The 21,862-nt window shown below is 32.7% G+C and overlaps 1 protein-coding gene across 1 annotated transcript; it reads left to right on the plus strand.

Annotated features, from left to right (window-relative positions):
• Positions 1–17,026: 17,026 nt before the first annotated feature.
• LOC120081881 (galactoside 2-alpha-L-fucosyltransferase-like) lies at positions 17,027–20,145 on the plus strand. The gene is made up of 2 exons (XM_039037054.2): positions 17,027–17,591; positions 18,551–20,145. Exons 1-2 carry the CDS (start codon positions 17,327–17,329, stop codon positions 19,999–20,001), a joined length of 1,716 nt encoding a protein of 571 aa, XP_038892982.1. The 5' UTR covers positions 17,027–17,326; the 3' UTR covers positions 20,002–20,145.
• Positions 20,146–21,862: the final 1,717 nt, after the last annotated feature.

A 21,862-nucleotide genomic window follows, 5' to 3' on the forward strand; every position in this document is an offset into this window, starting at 1 on the left:
GTGCACTTCAATTTGACTTGCTTTTCTATTTCTATACAAGGTGGTCACTTTATAAACTAAAGCTTTTAAAGAACAATTTGTATTTTTGCATATTTTATTCTCAAATAATTCTTAAATGCTTAAACATTGTATTAGTGTCATCATGCTTTTGGGTTACATTGAAAATTTTGACTTATTGAAGAGCTAATTGTCTCATTTTCTACTTTTAATTGAAAACTTTGATCTATTGAAAAGCAAATTAATTAGGCTTCCAAAAGAATATTAATTTTGACAAACTATTAGGTCTAGTCATTCTTTCCATCTCTAGTTTTCAAATCTTTTTATGGGATTTAAATTTGTTCTTACATGGGATAACACGATGCAACAAACTATATCGCTCTTGCAAGTCGAGGATCCACTGTTTAACGGGATAGGAGTATCTAGATCGACTTACTTTTCAATTGATGCTACCTCTACCTACCTCAGATTTTCCTCACATGAATTAGTTCTAGCTTGTCTCATACTTTTATATGTCATTGAAATATTTTTCTGGGGTCAGCAATGCGTTGTCTGCTCTTTGTTTGCAGTAGATCCAGTTAGCATATCAAAATTTTCTCCCTAGAATTCTATAATTTTTTTTTTATTGAGACACAATAATCATGTCACCAACATGAAAACTTATAACTATAGCTAAAACGAAGAACATCAAATTAATAATGACGCTCTTTTGTACGGAAACTTAGAGTAGGGTAAAATCATACTGCATTGAAAAATAAAATAGCATCTTTCAAGATGCGATCATATATTTGCATTCTTTCTACCTTAGAAATTTGACCTTTAATTGAAATACATTTTGTAGCTTTTGCTTGCAAAGATTTAATGGAACTCTTTCAACCTTTTAGGGTGGTTTTAACTAATTCTTGGAAACCTTCACTCTTGGCATGATTTGAAGTGCCTTGTTTTGTACTTGCTTCGTTTTACTAGAAGTCAAACACATACGAGATAATTGGAATGTTGGCCTATTCTATTATTTATTAGTTCTTCATATTATAATTATTATTCTTTTCTAATCCTCATGTTGTTTGTTCTCTTTTTCCTTCTATTTTATGTTAATGGAATTTGTTGTTCAAAACTTTGGATTTGTTTGCTATGTTTTTGTGCTTTATAATTGTTGGGCTTGAAATGAAAATGATGGGCTAATAACACACTGCACTATTGATCTTTTGGGCTTAATGAATCCCGGGCCCTATTCTGAATACCGGATACCACCTTTGTTTAACACACAAACACAAAACAATGTGCTAAAAGCACAATTCGTGTGATGAGAAATCACCACCCTACACCTTGATGGTTGTGATTAGAGATAGGCACTTCTTTAGTTTGTACAACTCAAATGACTATTCCTTACTTTTCATTTTGCAGAGAAAATGGAGTGAAAAGAAAGGAGAGAACCTGAGGGAGATGCTGCCAGAAAACGCATAGACGATGAGGTTGCTATCGTTTAGCCGATTGGAGGTAAAGCAAGAAGTCGTCTAGACGATGGAGGCTTTACTGAAGATTGTCTAAACGATGGGGTTCAAGTCGACGATGGTCTACGCGATAGAGGTGCCGAGGTACACGATCGATGGCTAAACACTACACGATCAATGGCTAAACGCTACGCAATCGATGGCTCAAAGGTAAACGATAGAACAAAGAAGATCGGAGAAGAAGATGAACACGATGATTTACTTGGTTCGGCCAAAGATAGTCTACGTCCACGGAGAAGCTGGCAGAAGTTTTTTTATTAGGGGAGTTACAAGATAAGTTGTAACCCTTTCTTGAAATCACTCTGTATTTTCTACTCTCTCTCTTACATTTACATGTAATTACAAAGTGTATATTAAGGTAGCTTGAATGTAACTGATTTGTAACAACCTTGAAGTTTTTTTCACCTTTTTGTAATAACAATCTCCACCTTGAAATAAACTTCAAGTGTTTCTTCAGCTTCTCTAAACTGACTGTCTTCTTTTTTAACCTCTGCCTCTCAGCTCAAACCCTATAATATCAAGGCACTTCTGAAGTTTGAGCTGAGTGATTGTCTTTGTCAACATGTCAAAGGCATTCTCGGAGGTATGTACTTTCAGAACTTCAACCTGTTTTGCTTCTATCTGTTCTCAAATGAAATGATATTTAACATCAATATGTTTAGTTCTGTTATGGTACTGAGGATGCTTAGATAAATGTATGGTGCTCTAATTATCACAAAATATCTTCACTTTATTCTGTTTGATCCCGAAATCACATAGGAGACCCTTTAGCCATAGACCTTCATTTATGCCTCTGAAAAGGCAATAAACTCTGCCTCAATAGTAGAAAGGGCTACTATTGATTGTAAAGTAGCCTTCCAGCTTAGGACACACCTTCCATATAGGAAGATATACCCTGATAATGATCTTCTCTTGTCTAGATCTCCAGCATAATCTGAGTCAACATACCCAATCAGCTCTGGTTCACTATCTGGAAGCTGTTGGTACATTAGTTTAGCATTAGAAGTACCCTTAAGATACCTCATTATCCACTTTGTTGCCTCTCAGTGCCTTTTACCCAGATTAGCCATGTATTTACTCACCAGTCTAGTAGCATAGGTAATGTCAGGTCTTGTAGACACCATTAGATACATTAAGCTTCCCAAACTTGGGAATAAGGGACTATTGATATTATCTTCTGATGTTCAATGTCAGATTCTGTAGGTGAATTCTCTGCTGAGAGTTTGAAATGATTATCTAGAGGAGTAGATACTGATTTGGCCTCTGTCATGTGATACTTCTTTAACAATTTATGGCAATACTATGACTGATCAATGCTTAGAATACTTGTTTTTATAATGTCAATGCCTAGTATTCTTGTTGTATTGCCCATGTCTTTCATTTCGAATTCTGACTTGAGTAAATCTTTTACTTTATTTAACTCTTTCATAGTTTCTCCTGATAAAAGCATGTCATCCACATATAGTAACAAGTAGATAGGATGAGTGTAGGAATCTGTGTTTATGTAAACACAATTGTCATAGGAGCTTTTATAAAAGTCATTCTTCTGTACAAAATCACTACATCTTTTGTTCCAGCATCTAAGGGACTGTTTGAGGCTGTAGATAGACTTTTTAAGTAGGCATACAGTCTTCTTTCCCTTTGACCTCATACCCCTTAGGTTGGCTCATATAGATAATTTCCTCTAGGAAGCCATGAAGAAAAGCTGTTTTAACATCTAGTTTCTCCAGCTCTAGGTTATTTTGAGCCACAATAGATGACAACAATCTGATAGAAGTCTGCTTGACCACTGGAGAAAATATCTCATTGAAATCAACACTCGACCTCTGTGTAAAACCTTTAGCAACCAACCTAGCTTTATATCTAGGTCCTTGATCATTAAGGAAACCTTCCTTCAATTTGTACACCCATTTGGATGCAATTGGCTTGCATCCTTTTGGCAAAGGTGTCAACTCCCAAGTGTTGTTTCTTACTAGTGAATCAATTTCTTCATTCATTGCGTCTATCCACAACTTAGCTTTAGGACAACTCACTGCTTCTTCAAAGGTCGAGGGTTTTGAATCATTAGATAAATCAAAAGCATTCAAAGCTAAGTAGTCTTCATACCTTGAAGGTGGCACAATAGTTCTTCTCTACCTATCTCTAGCTAGGCTGTACCCTCTCAAATCTGGTTCTTCTTGCTCGAGATCAGTAATGTCATCTTGTACTTCTTCTTCAAGATGAGGTAGTTGATCAAAAGGTGATTCAAAGCTTGAAGGATCAGAACTAGGGATAAGAATTTGCTCCACCTCAATTTTATCATTCTTCATTTGAGGTGCTGAAACATTAGAATTAGATCTCTGCATATACATTTCAGTAGGGTGCCACATTCTAAACCCCTTAACACTTTCTGTGAAGCCCAAAAACATACACTTCACAACTCTAACAGATAATTTCCCTTTACTCTGATGAACAAAGCCAGTGCAACCAAACACCCTTAGGTTATTCAGATTAGGAGGTTGTTTGGTCCACCTTTCTTCAGGGGTTAGAAGGTTAAGAGATGCATGGGGGCATCTGTTCAGTGTATAGAAAGTGTATGAGGCTGCTTCTGCCCAAAACTTCTTAGGAAATATAGCATCTGACAATAGGCTTCTTACTCTCTCCATTATTGTTCTGTTCAATCTATCTGCCACCCCATTTTGTTGAGGTGTATACCTAATTGTCTTGTGTCTAGTTATACCATATTGTCTACAAAAAACATTAAACTCCACTGCACAGTACTCAAGCCCATTGTCAGTTTTTAGACACTTAATTTGACAATTAGATAATTTTTCAACCATAATCTTCCATTCTTTGAACTTTTCAAAAACTAAATCCTTAGATTTAAGGAAATAGATCTAACTTTTTCTAGAATAGTCATCAACAAAGGTTAAGAAATACCTGACTCCACTTAAGGACAGAAAAGGTGAAGGACCCCATAGATCTGAATGCACATAGTCAAGAATGGCCTTGGTTGTGTGCTGAGCATTCACAAAACTCTGCCTAGTAGTCTTCCCTATCACACAATGGTCACAAAAGGATAGGCTTTGATGAACTCCCTTAGGTAGAATTCCTTGATTGGCAAGAGCTTGTAGACCTTTAGCACTAATGTGTGAGAGTCTTTTGTGCCAAAGATCTCCTTCAGTAGGCTGCTTCTGAGTCACAATCAAAGCTGAGTAAACTTTCTGAACTCCTTGAACAACATACACACCATTAATCTTCACCCTTCTAAGGATAGGCTTACCGTTCTTCAAGACTTCACAGTAGCCTTCCTTACCTCTGTATTTACAACCAATAGAATCAAGCATGCCTAGTGAAATTAGATTTCTCTTCCGCTTAGGCACATGTCTGACATTCCTCAATAGCTTGACTGTTTCATCTTCAAGTTTCAGTGAGACTGAACCAATCCCAACCACTAGACATAAGTTATTATTACCCGTGTAGACAGATCCTCCATCCAACTCTCTGTAGGTACTAAACCAGTCTTTATGGGGTGTCATGTGGAACGAAACCCTAAATCTAGAACCCAATCTAGGTTCTTATTAGTTTATTCTTCTACCTTCCAATTAGAGGTAGCCAAAGCATCTGAATAGAAGTAAGAGTCCTTACAAACTGAGGCTTCACCTGACTGATTAGGTTGGACTTTCTGTTGAGGTTATGATTGCTTGTTTTTCTGCTCATTCTTCCACTTCAAAGTTCTGCAATCCTTGATTAGATGTCCAAGTTTTTGGCAATATTTACATCTAACCTTGGATTTTTCTTTCCCCTCTTCAGTTGAGCTTTGTTTTCCTTTTTCCTTTTGACTTATCCATGACAAATAAGCCCTCTGCACTAGGTTTGTCTTCCTTGCTAGTTATAAGCTCCATTTCTCTAATTTTGAGAGCAGAAATAAAAATATCAGTAGTTATGGAATCTCTCCCATATTTTAGGGCAATCTTCACATCTTTATAGGAATCCGACAATGAGTTGAGAAGCACAAATACTTCATTATCTACCCCAATCTTTTCTACTTGAGTCTTGAATTTAATAGTTATACTCTTAAAATCATCTAGATTCTCTGTCAATGATTTAGAAGCACTCATCTTGAAGGTAAAGAACCTTTCCCTTATGAAAAGTTTGTTAGGCATATTTTTAGTCTCATATAGCTCATTCAACTTGCTTCACATCTTAAAAGTTGTCTCTTGGTCGATCACTTGCCTTAGAACACTGTCAGACAAGTTTAAAACCAGTGTTCCATGAGCAATTAGCTCCATGTTTTCTTTTTCTTCTTCTGTTATAGTGATTGGCAGCTTGGCTGGATCCTCTAGGGCCTTATGTGCCTTTTTTTTGTCCCAAGATAGCCTTGACCTTGGCTTTCCATAAGCCAAAATCGCCAGAATTTTTCAATATCATACCTTGCTACTGCCATATTTGTTTTAAATTCTAACTGAAAAGCTCCAAGATTTTGCTTCTTTAGAATCTTGACTAATCTTGAAGCTTTCTTGCAGGCTCTGATACCACTTGTTGGGCTTGAAATGAAAATGATAGGCTGATAACACACTACACTATTGATTTTTTGGGCTTAATGGATCCAGGCCCTATTCTGAATACCGGATACCACCTTTTTTTAACACACAAACACAAAACAATGTGCTAAAAGCACAATCCGTGTGATGAGAAATCTCCACCCTACACCTTGATGGCTGTGATTAGAGATAGGTATTTATGTGGTTTGTAGAACTCAAATGACTATTCCTTACTTTTCTTTTTGCAGAGAAAACAGAGAGAAAAGAAAGGAGAGAACCTGAGAGAGATGCTGCCGAAAATCGCCTGGACGATGAGGCTGCTATCGTTTAGCCAATTGAAGGTAAAGCAAGAAGTCGTCTAGATGATAAGGGAAGAGTCATCTAGACGATGGAGGCTTTACTGAAGATCGTCTAGACGATGGGGTTCAAGTCGACGATGGTCTACGCGGTAGAGGTGCCGAGGTAAACAATCGATGGCTAAACACTACACGATAGGTGGCTAAACGGTAAACAATAGAACAAAGAAGATCGGAGAAGAAGATGGACACGATGATTTACGTGGTTTGGCTAAGGATAGTCTACGTTCCACGGAGAAGCTGACGAGAGTTTTTTATTAGGGGAGTTACGAGATTGATACAAGATAAGTTGTAACCCTTTCTTGAAATCACTCTGTATTTTCTACTCTCTCTCTTACATTTACATGTAGTTACAAAGTGTATATAAAGGTAGCTTGAATGTAACTGATTTGTAACAACCTTGAAGTTGTTTTCACCTTTCTGTAATAACAATAATGTCTCTTATTCTTTGTGGGACTTCATTAGGATTGTGGTGATTTTCTTGACTTCCTTTGTATTGGTGGCTTTTAATACATAAATCAAGTTCACTTGCATGATGTGGGTGATTTTTGTTGGCTTTTGTAACCAATTTGGCAAAGCATTAGAAGCGATCAATAATTGGTTTGGATACAAAAATTAGAAGTGTATGCGAATCTTACTAGAGTATTTTTATATTCAATAGTGTTATGTTCTTTGTTGTAGTATATGTGCTTTATTTTTTGGTCTTGAATGGCACTTAGGCACCATTAGTGTAGTTGAATACTAGGACTATGTTGTAAAATAATTTGGATAGGTGAGTATTGTTCTTCTTTTTATGTGTTATGAGCTATGTGGAGGATTGTCATAAATCTATTAAACTAATGATAGCTTATTTATTTATTTTTGTGCAAACACATTTGATTAATGAGTTTGAGGTTTCTTTAATGGGAAATATACATTCCTTTTGTAGAAATCGATTAAAAGACACTAATCGGACAATGTGATGTGAAGACTATATGGTGTAACTCAAAGAAAGTAGGGAGGTTACTTTATTTTTTTTATTACTATAATGTAAGTTGGAGTGTTGTAGTGGTTAAAAAGTTATACTACGAGTGATGTATATATATTTATACTCTTACTTGATGTAAATGCACTTGCATTACAAGTTTATATAATTGAAGTTGATTTTACAAATATTTGAGATAATTTGTCTTTTAAAATACTATACAAGCTATATTTGACTTTCATAGTAGTACAAATGCAACAAAAAAATATTAAAAGTTGCTTCCTATATATAACAGCAGATACTACAATGAGATTAAATATGTTATATATATTTATTGCATTTTTTTATGCTATAAAAACTGTTATTAAACGTATTTCATAGCATTTCTGTTATGTAATGAAAAGTTTTCATAACCCTAAATTTATGCAATAAAAATGGAATTTTTATAGCTTATTATGCATTAGAAAAACGCTATGAAAACTTGGAGACTTTCAATAACATTAACTATGACAGTATGCCTAAAAACTCTATGATATGTTTTTTATAGCATTTTTTCATTGTTATACAAAACTCTATTAAGAAAACCATAACGTTTTCGCTGATGCTATGAAAAATTTCATAGCGTTGAAAACATGCTAGCAAAAATGGACTTTTTATAGCACATTTTATTGCGTTGAGAAAATGCTATGAAAAGCCTATGACTTTCAATAATATTGCCTACAACAGCATTTCAAGAAATGGCATAAAAAGTTTACGATAGTGTTTTCAAAGCTATCATATGTGATATTTGTTATAGTGGAAATGTAAGATAATTAAACTCTTATTATGCAGTAAAGTAAGCGCCGTCAGGTGTGATAAATCGTCTCGTAATTGAATCGTACCAGAAAAAATAGACATCTAATAGAGCTGGTCCATTCATTATTTCTCCCTGTACACAACGATCATGACGTGCACGTCAGTACGATATATATCCTGCGTGAATTTGATGTCAGTCTTGGTTGTACTTACTTCTCAAATCAATCTAATGTAATGTCGGGAGTGTATAGCACAAAGAAGGAATCGTTTCGCACATACCAAACTGTCTCAACACACGATTTGGTTGATGTCACTCTATTATATGGAAGCATATAAAGGGCTAACGGTCAACCAAATGTCTTGACCATCACAACAATAATCAGGTAGTAATAACCAAATATTTTGCGTGTATAGCGTCCAATTATTCTGGGGAAAAAAAAAAGAATAATTAGACACCCAAAAGTTTGTATATTCATTTGTTATCTGATTGTGCATCAGTCGGTCAAATATTTGTCGTTATACTAGCAACATATTTACTGATTATTTAGAGGCAGCTAATATACCACTCCATCTAAAAAATTTTAAAAACACAATTAATTTATTTTATTACATAAAATGATAATTGAATAAATACATAAATAAAATAATATCTAGTACTGAACGAACGATGACCCGGGGCCGGTAATTGGACTTGTGTTGTTATAATTTTAAATTTTTCATAAGCTCATACTTGTAGCAGTATCAATGGCCCCACTATTTCTAATGCTTGTGTGTTAGTAGCATGCTATTTCTAAGCAAATACCATATTGTTAGGATTCACGCAATGCCCATAGAAACCATGACCAACTGGACGAGTTCTCTCCTTCAACAATAACAAAAGCAAGGGAAAATATATGTCAGTTTGCATCAATAGTCAATAATTTTCCCTTATATTTTTCGTACAGATAAATTCCATCAATCTGAATTAATTGTCTATAATATTTGAACCTTTCTCTTGCAGGACCAAAGGACCAGAAAACTCGATCAAAAATAGTCATACGTGGCACATCAGACGGAAGAAATACCAATCCGATCATGTTTCAGAATTGTAATGCACAACAACATTCAACCAATATAGAAGCTCTAAATATGATTTCTTCCAATCACCAAACACAACAATCAATGTTTTTCTCTTAGCTTGCCACATCCGTCTATAATTAATATTATACCCATATTGTTTTTTAGCTACTTCTTGAAGTAAAGCCACAGGAACCCCTGGATCAGCTCTAACCATATTTTGAATTTCAATACTCATAAAATTTGAACCAAGCTGTGAATGATCTTGTGCCAATTCTGAGTACAAACATGAATGCTCCATTTCAAGTCTAGTTTTTTCAAACATCCCATGAGTTTTACGCCGACATGCTCGTAGCCTCCAATCACAACTATCCTTCCACTGTTTGCATCTCACATACCAAATATCTTGGTTTGATTCTACTACAACAATCTCATAGTATTCTATCACGTAGTTTTTTTTTTTAACGACCAGTTGTAGATCTTCTTTAGTGTCAAATAACATTCCTTTTGTATTAAATTAGAATTATTTACACATCTATTCTTTTCCTCCAATGTTGATCCTCGTTCACAGGTTGAATTAGTAATGTTCCAATCTATTTGGGTGAGCATCACTCATGGTACTAACTCACGATCATGTACTGCACTTCTATCGTTTCCAAATAATTCATTAAGTTCTACGTCGATATCACTGTCTCAATCATTTCCAAGTTCAAGAATGACTAAACCTTCAAGATGCATTGACATATTTACTCAAATCTTTACAAATGCTATAGTTAACAAAAAAATACGTTAATACTAACAGCCAATCCAAAATCAGTCCAAAAGATAATTCAAACTCTATTTTATGACCGGTCTAAAAAGTTTTTTTTCTTTTAAACGATTCAAATAGATCAATTAGATCAAAACTCCAAATAGTCCAAATATTATTTTATGATCAGCCCAAACAATCCAAAGTTATAATATTAAAATAAAAAAAACAACTGCAGCCCAAATGTTCAGTCCAACTTATAATATTAAACTACAAAAAAAAATAGTAAATAAATAAAACAATTCAAATCCTACACAATACTAGATCTATGGAGCATAATCCCAAATTTTCAACCACCAACACGATTTAGTGGTCCCAAAAGCAGCCCCACAACCTACTCCCTTCACTTTTTTCCGCATCTCAAAGTTCCTCCCTTTCTGCCTCTCTCACAGCTGCCATCTGTCGCCTTCACAGTCGTCGTCTGCTATCCGTCGTCCACGATTACCTGGTCAACACTGCATGCCTATACATGTGGTAGTTTGTGAGTGGCACATCACTCCCAGATGTGGTAGATTCACGTACTGCAAAGGAAGTCGTGGATCCCGTCCACGATTTAGGGATAATCATGTACCGGGTCCACGATTCCACTACTTTGTTTTTATCAATACTTTCAACCCAGCCTTATTTTTGTTAGTAATTATTAAAATATCATTATTTAAAAAAAAAAACATTTATTTACATCTTTAAATGCATTAGTAACTAATTTGCTATATTTTGCAAATGAATTATTTTCTTAACTTCAAATTCACATTGATACATATGAAGATCTAAATGAGACAATAAATATGCATTTCATGTAATTTCTTTTTCCAACTTCTTAGTTCCTCCTCCTAATGTTGGAAATTTGTTTCATTAAAATGACAATCGGCAAATCATGCAGTAAATTCACCACCCTTCAAAGGTTTAAGATATTTAATAATTGATGGGGAATCATATCTAACATATATTCCTAACCTTCTTTGAGGACCCACCTTAGTACCTTGTGGTGGAGCAATTGGAATGTATATTGCACATAAAAAAAAATTCTCAAATGGAAAATATTTGGCTCATGGGCATATGCTAATTGCATTGGCGAATACTTGTGATAAGCTACTAGCCTAATATGTACAAGTGACGCACATGCAAAATAGCATGACCCTATACAGATGTAGGAAGCATAGCTCTCATAATAATCTAGCAATTAATTGTAAATGTTTTATAAGTGATTATGCTAAACTATTTAGTGTATGAACATGAACTATAGGATGTTCAACACTTATCCCAATTGACATATAATAATATCAAAAGCTTGAGATGTGAATTCACAGCATTATCAAGACAAATAGTTTTAATTGTATAATCAAGAAATTGTGTTCTTAACTTAATTATTTGAGCAAGTAATCTCATAAATGCAAGGTTTCAACTCAAAATAAGCACACGTGTGACTATCTACTGGATGAATCTATTAATACCATAAAATATCTAAATGGTCCATTTGGTGGGTTAATAGGTCCACATATATCACCATGAAATCGTTCTAAAATGTAGGTGATTCAGTTCTCACTTTAGTTGTTGATGATCTAATGATTAATTTGTCTTGAGAGCAAACATCACATGATAATTTATTAGATTGAAGAATCTTCTGGCTCTTAATGGATGTCCATGTGAATTCTTAATAATTCTTCTCATGATTATAGGCTCTTGATGACCCAATTTATCATGCCAAATAGTAAACATATCTGGATTTATGAACTTGAGGTTTATTGTTGCATATGTTTCAATTATATTCATATATGAGTGTGATATAATCCAAAAGATAAAGTAGGCAAAATTTTCATTATACGTTTTTCATGTGAGACAGTAGATATAATATAAAGATACTCCATATTATTTTTACTATCAGTCTCAATATGATAAGTACTACAACATATATCTTAAAAATTTAGTAGATTTCTCGTTGTTCGACTAGAGAACAATGTATTGTCAACGATAAATTTTGTTCCTCTAGACAAAATAATATTTATTTTTTCAAATCCTCCAATTAGGTTTGTAGGATCTAATATTGTATTTACTTTTGCTTCCAGCATTGTCAATTTGGAAAAATATTTTCTACTTGTAAGTATTGTGTGCATAGTTGTATTGTCTGCCAGACATAAATCTTCAATTTTTAGTCATTCAACATATGGAAACTATTCATGATTTTTTATTAAACAAAATAATTACATAGTGAAACAAATTTTGGAGTATTAAAATCAACCTTAGCTTAAAAAAACATGAAAGATCGATAGATTCTTATAGAAAAACAACATTAATCTTGGATATTTTCAAAATCAAAGGAAGTCCTTGTCATTCCATCAAATGGGCCGATTTTCTATTCAATATTTTCGAAAAGTACGTCACGTCCAAATTTGATATATTGGATTAGTCAAATATATCATTATCTGATAGGCAAAATTTGTTTCCACATTTTTCTTTTTTTTCCTTCAGGGAAGCTTGATAGAGATTAACTAAGTGTTCTGACACACGACAAGTACATGACCGACGCCCAGTCATTCCGCATCATAAGCATTTATTTTCAACACTTTTTGAACTCTTATCTTCAGGAGTTTTTCCTTTATAACCATCATTTCATGTGGTTCTCTTGAAATTTGGATGATTATAATAACCTCCACGAAAAGAATAATTATTTTTTCCTCTACCGTGGTCACGACCTCGACCATGATCACAACCTTGACCACGATTATTCAAATTTACTGCATTCGCTCTAAGGAATGATGTTATTCTAGTTGGCTGAAATTCATAATTTTTCGTCAATAACTCATTATTTTGTTCAGCCACAAGAAGACATGAAATTAATTCATAGTACTTTTTAAAGTTCATCTCTCAATATGGCTACTACAAGAACATATTCGAGACATAAAATGTAGAAAATGTCTTTTCTAACATATTCACATAAGTAATTTTCTCTATGCATAACAAAAATTTGGAATTGATTTTAAATATAGCGAGTTGTAATCAATTACTTATTTGAAATCTCGGAATCTCGAATGCATCCATTCATAATGAGCTTTAGGAAGAATAATGATTTTTTAATTATCATATCTTTCTTTCAAATTATTCCACAAGATGTGGAGATCTTTTACTATTAAATATTCCATTTTCAATCCCTCGGATGAAGGAAAATTATGACTTTTGTCTTTTCTTGACTGGTCATTGTATTCCCTTCGTTAACCGTTTCTTTCAGGTTTATAGCACCCAAATGTATTTTGGCATCAAGCACCCATGACAAATAATTATTACCATTAATGTGAAGGGATGTGAATTCTAATTTTGTAAGATTTTTCATGGTTACACTATCAGAAAGAAATGTATTTATATTAGAAATTTAATATATATTGAACATACATTTAATATCACCAATTATAACGAAACAAGAAAAAAAAAACCTATCTTTAGCAAGGGAAACGACAGAGGCTCATGTTGGTAACGTATTGTGAAATTGAGGAGCGAAACGAGGCACAACAAAAACATGAAAATCGATATAATTAATATAATATAATATTAAATATATAAAATAAATAACTAAAATTTAGAAAATAAATAAATAGGATAATATGAAAATTCAAAGTGGAATTATGAAATAGATTTTCTCACCAATGTGCATACTTTCAATATCCACATAATGCCACTATTTATAGGCAAAATGACAAGTAGGTAGTGGAATTATATGGACACTAAGGATGTATAATTTCAAGACACATAGACAATATGAAGAATAATATACGAAAAAATGAAAGAGTGACAAATGGCTTTTAGGACACTAAGCATTGGGCATCTATGTTTGTAATATATATAATACTCCCTCTCAAATGCTCATTACATATATGAAATATGTCTCGTTAAAGTCTTACTAGAAAAAAAACCTAATAGAAAAAAAATCTAGGGAAGGAAAAAAGTACTACTCTAATAATCTCGTTTCTATTTTTAACTTTATTATTTTTCTTATGCCGAAAAGAACAACTCCACCCTTATATCTCTAAGTATGAAAATTATAGATTGATACAAGCATAACTTAGTGCTAATTAACAATTTCACAGTACTATTTTCTTAAAAATTGAATGTTTTTAAATTGTTTTTATCCCACTTAGAGAAAAAAAAGCATATTATTTTCCTTTTTCTCATTCTAGTAAGCAAGTCAAGTAGGGAGAAGTCATTTCATTTATTTTAATATACTTAATTGTCCCAATGGTAACCAACAATTTTGAATTGGCATTTAATTGATGCCGATTCGCTTCTTCTGTCAATGCCCTTGTCTCGCCATCACTTGTCGGACGGTGACCTATGTTTTAAGAATTGGAGGGACCATATATGAAAAGAGGGACCATATGTGAAAATAATCATAAATTCTGAATTCAAATTTTAAAATTTTAAAATTTTTTTTAGTACAACGATCGGAATGGAGAATGAAACTTTTAATTCCTGATGGAAAAAGTCATATCAATTATCATTGAGTTAAATTCACTTTGACTATTCAATTTTAAACGTTTTATATCTACTTTGGTGTACCACTTTAATGAGTATAGTTGATTAGAACATAACCCAATAGATAAGTTACAAATTATCATTTTAGAGGTCGGTGATTTGATTACCACTTTTATAATTGTTGAAGTGGGGAAAAATACTGCAAAATATATCTATTTTAGCTATTGAAAGCTTCATTTGGTAACCATTTGGTTTTTTGTTTTTAGTTTTTGTAGATTAAAGTCTATAAACACTTTTTTCACATCTAAATTCTGTGTTTTGTTATATACCTTCTACTAATATTTTTCAATAATCAAGCCAATTTTTTAAAACTAAAAAAAGAAAAAGTTGTTAAAATTTTATTTTGGAAATTTGAAATTTGGCTAATAATTTAACTTTTCTAATGACAACTATGGTAAGAAATTGAGAAGAAATTTATTTAAATTATTATGTTTTAATTCTTCAAGTTTAAAGAGTAATTATTTGGATCATTGTTACTGCGATTTTTTTAGTACAAATAAATAAAAGTATGAGAACCTCAAATCTCAAGAAAATAAGTACATGCTAACCATCGAATTATGATCACCTCTCCATCTATTATTTCAATATTTACAAATGGAGAACATAGCTTAAACTTCAAATATATATTAATGTTTTTTTTCTTCGACGAGGAAACAAAATCACAAACAACCGATAGAAATATATCATGAGACGATAAAAAAATAAAACACTTTGGATAAGAAGGAAGAAGAAGAGAATGTGCATGCTCTTTCAACATCCTATTTGCAAGACAATGAGTCAAAAAATTGTGTCAACACTTCAAATGGGAGAAGGAATAGATCCTAATTCAAATATCATAGACTTCACATTCTCGATGAAATAGGAGACTTCCAAAAGGTCTGAAGATTCATCATTGAGGATATCAACAACCTCCTAACAATTAGACTTAATCATTATATTATGCACGACATTACTTCAAAAATCCTAACTGTACTATATTTGGGGATGAACTTGAAACTAGCTAGTCTCATAGTTAGCCGGAAAAGTATGTACTAAATAAAAATAGTGCTATTTTTTTAAAGCCTAAAATCAACCTATGTTTAGAAAAAAGATGTAAAATGAACATTAATATATAGATTTTATTATTTATGAAATGAGCTATAAATTACATCCAATAACAGATAATTATATCTCTAATCTTAATTACTTGTCCCCATTTTACATCAAATTCCCTTCTCTTTTTCTATTTTTATTGCATTTGTTACTGTCCAAATTGGCAAAGAATTGTCCATGGAACTGACATTTTGTCCCCTCTAAGCTTTTGATCGTTGTCTTTAAACCCTTTTCCCAAGTCCAACGCTCGACATCACTACAGATTTTTCGTAGTAAATCGACTTGAATTACTGGGTTAATTAGATAAGAGGGGTAATTTTTGAAAAAAAAAAATTTAGGGAAGGGAAGTTGTTTAGAAATAAATTAGGAAAATGGTGTTGTATTTTTGTTTTTTAACGCACCCACTTCTTTAAAAATAATAATAAAAAAATTCCATCTATTTTTTTTTTTGTTATCTTTATTTCATTTTTTTCCTTTTAAACTGTTTTTTTAGTATTGAGATTGTCAAATGTTATTTTTTTTTATAAAATATAATTTTATTTCTAGATTTTTAGTTTAATTTCTATTTCACTTATATGTTTTAAAATGTTTTATTTTTAATCAATTAATTTTGAGTAAATTCTATTTCCATTTAATTGAATTTTGAGTTCTATTTCCATTTAATTGAATTTTGTTTTAGTTTGGTCTATAAAATTTAAGATTTGCACTTTAACCTCGATATATCATCATATATACACTACTAAGTACTATAATTAAAATTTAAAAATGTTACAATTTTACCATTGAGTTTTTTTTTTTCGAGGTAATACTAGTAAGATTTAATGTTTGTTTTAATTTTTAATTTATAGGTTTCAAGATTTACACTTTTAACTTCAATTAATTTTGATAAAATATATTTTTTATTTTTAAATTTTAAGTCTAATTTCTATTTGATTTGTAGGTTTTAAAATGTCATATTTTTAATCAATTAATTTTGAGTAAGCTTTGTTTCAACTTAGTTTCAAGGTTTCACAGTGTTACAATTTTATCTTGAGATTTGAATTTTGTTCCAATTTGATCTTTAGGTTTCAAAATTCACACTTTAACTTTGACACTAAATACTCAGTTTCATCATTTGACATTAATGTCAATTAATTAATTTAAAATAATTCTATATGAAACGAAGTTTTAAATTTATTTTTTAATAGTGATGAAAAATATAACTTAATTAATTATATTTATTTAAAATTAACTAATATATATTACTATTAAATACTCCCATCTTTAATCATTTTTCATCAATATTAATAGTAATATAAATATTATTACTATTAAATACTCACTTTCACCTTTAAAAAAAAAAAAAAAAAAAAAAAAAAAAAACAGCATTTTCCTACTTTATTTCTAAACAACCCCCTTTCCCTAATTCTTTTCAAAAATTACCTCTCTTATCCAATTAACCCTGAATTACTTGACAAATCAGTGTAGATTAGTTCAAAATCATGGGGTTGCTTTATATTCCGCTTAGTTCCTTTCTGCAGTCAATGCTGAATCAATGGCGATACCGACTACAAATACTAACAATTGAATCATCTCGCCACGTTTGTTGAACTCTGTAGAAATTTAAACCTATACCCATTTTGCTTTCCTCTCACTTCGTAATCGAATCGAGCAAAACCTGAAGAAATCCAGGTTATTCCACATTACCCATTTCGAAATTTTGAATGACGAGAGCTTTTAGAAGACGAACTTCGTATTCAAGGTCCATAGATCGCCTCCGATTCCGGGCATCGGTGGACGGTGCTACGAAATCTGGATGCATCAGAGATATGAAGCTGAAGGAGATCTTGACTACTTTGCTTATAGGTCTTCCGTTGTTTGTTTTTGCTGTTTTGATGCTTAGGAATCCGGCGGTGGATCTCTCTCTGGGTTTTGCCGAAGCCAGAGTATTGGGAAGAGTGGCCACTAATAGCGGTTCTGAGAGTTCAGGTTAATATTTTCATGTGATGGGTAGTGAAAAACCTTGTACAGTTATCTGATTTCTTTAGCTATAGATCTTGCTAAAATTTCCATCATTAATGTCTATGATTTGTAGTTGCTGGCCCTTTGAAGATTAAGTTCTTGGACTGGTTTTGTTAGCTCTGTTGTCTTTGCTGATGTTATGAATATCATTATTAAAGCTCTTTGGTTGGTTCTGCATCAGAAACATTTGTACAGTTATCTGATTTCTTTAATTATAGATCTTTCCAAAATTTCAATCATTAATGTCTATGATTTGTAGTTGCTGGCCCTTTAAAGATTAAGTTCTTGAACTGTTTATTTTAGCTCTGTTGTCTTTCCTGATGTTATGAATATCATTATTAAATCTCTTTTGGTTGGTTCTGCATATAGATGCATAGAGCAGACATTTGGGTTTGTCAGTTTGAGAATGAGATCTGAGTTGTACACATTTCCATAGAATCTTTAACATTTTCCAATTAATCTCTTCCTTCTGTTGCAATCTTACATCTTTAAAATGAATTTAGTTTTTTCTAGCTCAACTGTTTATGGAGCTTCTCATATAATTACATCCTTAAAGAAAACCATTGATAACCCTTTTTGTCAATATTCTAAGAAACTCAACATGAAATCTTTGCTTATCATTTGTCTCGGTTTCTTTTATCTATATTGCATCTTGCATGTTCTTAAAGTATACAACTTAATTCATTGTTTATGAAAGTCCTTTCACTATGATACGTCCATTTTCTGAGTAATGTTATGGCATAAGATAGACAAAATCACATTATTAAGATTTGTGGATTCAACTTCATATCTGATTATCACAGGAGAGGGAACAGAAACTTTGGAATTTGTGCATTTTGAATTATACAAGTCTATAATGAATTGTAGTGCTCATTCACTCTTTTGATTACTAGTTCTCTTCATTTTTCCATGTTTTCGATTTATAGGTTCAGAAAACGGTTTCTCTCAACTCTCCAATAGAGACAAACTTATTGGAGGTCTTCTCATTCCTGGATTTGATGAAGGATCATGTTTGAGCAGATATCAATCCAGTTTATATCGAAGAACTTCAACCCACAAACCTTCTTCTTACCTCCTCTCAAAGCTTAGAGACTACGAAGCACTTCATCGGCGGTGTGGTCCCCATACGAAACCATATGATAAAGCAGTAGAGCAACTCAGATCTGGCAGTACTGTTAGTTTGACAGAGTGTAAATATGTTGTGTGGATGTCTTATAGTGGCTTGGGAAACAAGATACTCACTTTAGCTTCTGCATTCCTCTATGCCCTCCTTACCAATCGTGTCTTGCTTGTCGACCCAGGGAAGGATATGGCTGATCTATTTTGTGAACCCTTCCCTGAAAAATCTTGGTTGCTATCAAATGACTTCCCCTTGGTGGATCAGTTCAGCAACTTTGATTCAAAATCTCCTAATCGTCATGGAAATATGCTTAAGATGAACACTCTAAACATGTCGTTAGAATCACTCCCATCCTATCTGTACCTGCACTTGGCTCATGATTATGATGATCATGACAAGCTTTTCTTCTGTGATCAAGAACAGGCTCTTTTAGGAAGGGTCCCTTGGCTAATACTGAAGACAGATAACTACTTTGTTCCTTCTCTCTTCTTGATCCCATCTTTCAAGCACGAACTGAGTATCTTATTCCCCCAAAAAGATACCGTCTTCCATCATCTTGGTCGGTATCTTTTCCACCCATCGAATCATGTTTGGGGACTAATAACGAGATACTACAAAGCATATCTATCAAGTGCTGATGAAAGAATAGGAATTCAAGTAAGAGTGTTTGAGAGTGAACCGGGGCCATTCGAACATATAATGGATCAGATTTTAGGCTGTACTCTAAAGGAGAAGCTATTGCCTGAGGTAGACAAGGAAGGCTTCTCTTCTGTTCCTTCGGAACGCCCAAGAGTAAAAGCTGTTTTGATGACATCTTTAAGTTCTGGATATTATGAAAAATTGAGAACCTTGTACTGGGAATACCCGACTAAAACCGGAGAGGTTATTGCAGTTTATCAGCCAAGCTACGAAATGTATCAGCAGACAGAGAAGAAGACTCACAATAGGAAAGCATGGGCAGAAATGTACCTTCTAAGTTTAAGCGATGTATTGGTGACCAGTGCATGGTCAACATTCGGGTATGTGGCTCAAGGACTCGGCGGATCGAAGCCATGGATTCTTTACAAGGCCGAGAACATGACCACACCCGATCCACCATGTCGTAGAGCGATGTCAATGGAGCCTTGCTTTCATGCTCCTCCATTCTATGACTGCAAGGCAAAAAAAGGAATAGATACCGGTAAAGTTGTTCCACATGTAAGACATTGTGAAGACATGAGCTGGGGGCTTAAGCTTGTTCACCATGAGGATTTATAACAACATTCAGTGACTTGTAATGAAATTTGTCCCCATGCCTTGCCGTTTTATTTGAAATGCAATTTTCCCCCTAATACATGAAAATAGTAGAACTACTTGAATGAAATATTAAACTTAGACCTTTTTTTTGGCCTCTTTTAGAAAGAGGATGTTACCTCATACATACACTTTAAAGGAGGTCAAAATGTTTTAATTACTGAAACTGGATTATGCTATAAGTTAGACAATCATATGGACAGGGTCACAGGAGCATTGTTTAAATCTATGAAGTAGACCATTACCATTCAATTACTTTTCATAGTCCCCTAGAAATGACAAATTATTTTACATATGGTATCCAACAGAAAATAGCAAAAATCATATGAAATTTAGTTTAACACTAATAAATTATGCTTACGAGGGAATGCAAAGGAATCGTTCTGGTACTGCCCTTTGTCGTATCTGCTCTCTTTGTTTGAAGTTATGAGTACCTGAATGATATCTTTTGCAAGCTTTAGCTGTTTTGTTCCTTCTGTGTTTTAATCCATACCTCAGGTTTCTTTGATATATTTTTGAAAAACTCAGTTAGTTTATACTTGATGATAGACTTTATTTTTATTTTTTTTTATTTAGTTATTCACTAGAGCAATTATGATCTGGAAGTTGATCTGGGGCAAGTGTTCGGATCTATTATGACATAGCCATGAGGCGCTCAACGGACCTTTTCAATCTTATAAAACCTTTTTCCGGATTTTGAATTGACACAAAAACAAAACAATTTTTTTTTGTAGAACCTAATGAATTCACATATCTTCATTAGAAGTTCCTAAATGGAACTACTTTATGTCTTACATAGAATATAAAATACATTTTCTAATGTATCTCTGTATCATTTACCCCTACAAAATACCAAAAAAAATTGAACGATCTTAAATTAAAAGGGATATAATGAAATTCCTTGATTGGTTCTTCACTGAGAAATTATCCCTTTTATTGAACAGGATTACCAAATCATTATAAAAGAGTTAAACTTAGTTACCAGTTTAGCTTCTAAACTTTTATATTTCTATCTAATAGCCTCTGATTTTTTTTCTTTTTTAAATTTGTCATAAAAATAAAAATAGAAAAAACTTAAAAGAAATATCTAAATTATTTAGTGGAATAGATCTATAAATTTTAAATTTGTATTTGATAAGTCCTAGACCTATTCAATATTTTTTTTCAAATTTACAGGTTTAATAGATACATAATTGGAAGTTCGGTATTATATTACAAACACATTTCGATTTCATGCTTAGTAGATTCGTTAACTTAGACTTGCAGAGTTGGAGTCTTGAGTGGTGAAATTACCTAATGACCCTTATATAAATAAATCCTAGTTCCTCTACTACCGGCTTTTACACGTTAATTAGAATTTAAAAAGTGGGTCTCATAAATTAATTAACAATTTTGATAGTCCACTAATTTTTTTTTCTTGCTTGCAACAATAAAGGTGTAAAAAGAAAAATACTATTATGTGTAGTCCATTACAATACATTGAGAGAAAAATAAATGCATGCTATTCAAGTGTTTGCAGGAATGAGGGGGAAAAAATGCTTACTACAAAAATCTAGGTTTAAATATTATTTTGGTTCTTATACTTTTGGTTCATCTACTTTTAGAATGTTCATTTTGATCTTTATATTTTCAATTTTTGTTCATTTTGATCCTTGAATTTTTATAAAATGACCATTTTAATTTTTTAAAAATGAAAATGAATGGACAAAAAATGATCATTTTTTAAAAAGTATAACAATCAAAATGAACCAAAGTTTAAAATATAAAGATCAAAATGAGCATTTTAAAAACATATGGACCAAAATGAACTAAAGTTGAAACTATG

The sequence above is a fragment of the Benincasa hispida genome, chromosome 7, assembly GCF_027475165.1.
Source record: "Benincasa hispida cultivar pf3 chromosome 7, pf3_genome.v1.1, whole genome shotgun sequence".
Taxonomy (NCBI): Eukaryota; Viridiplantae; Streptophyta; class Magnoliopsida; order Cucurbitales; family Cucurbitaceae; genus Benincasa; species Benincasa hispida.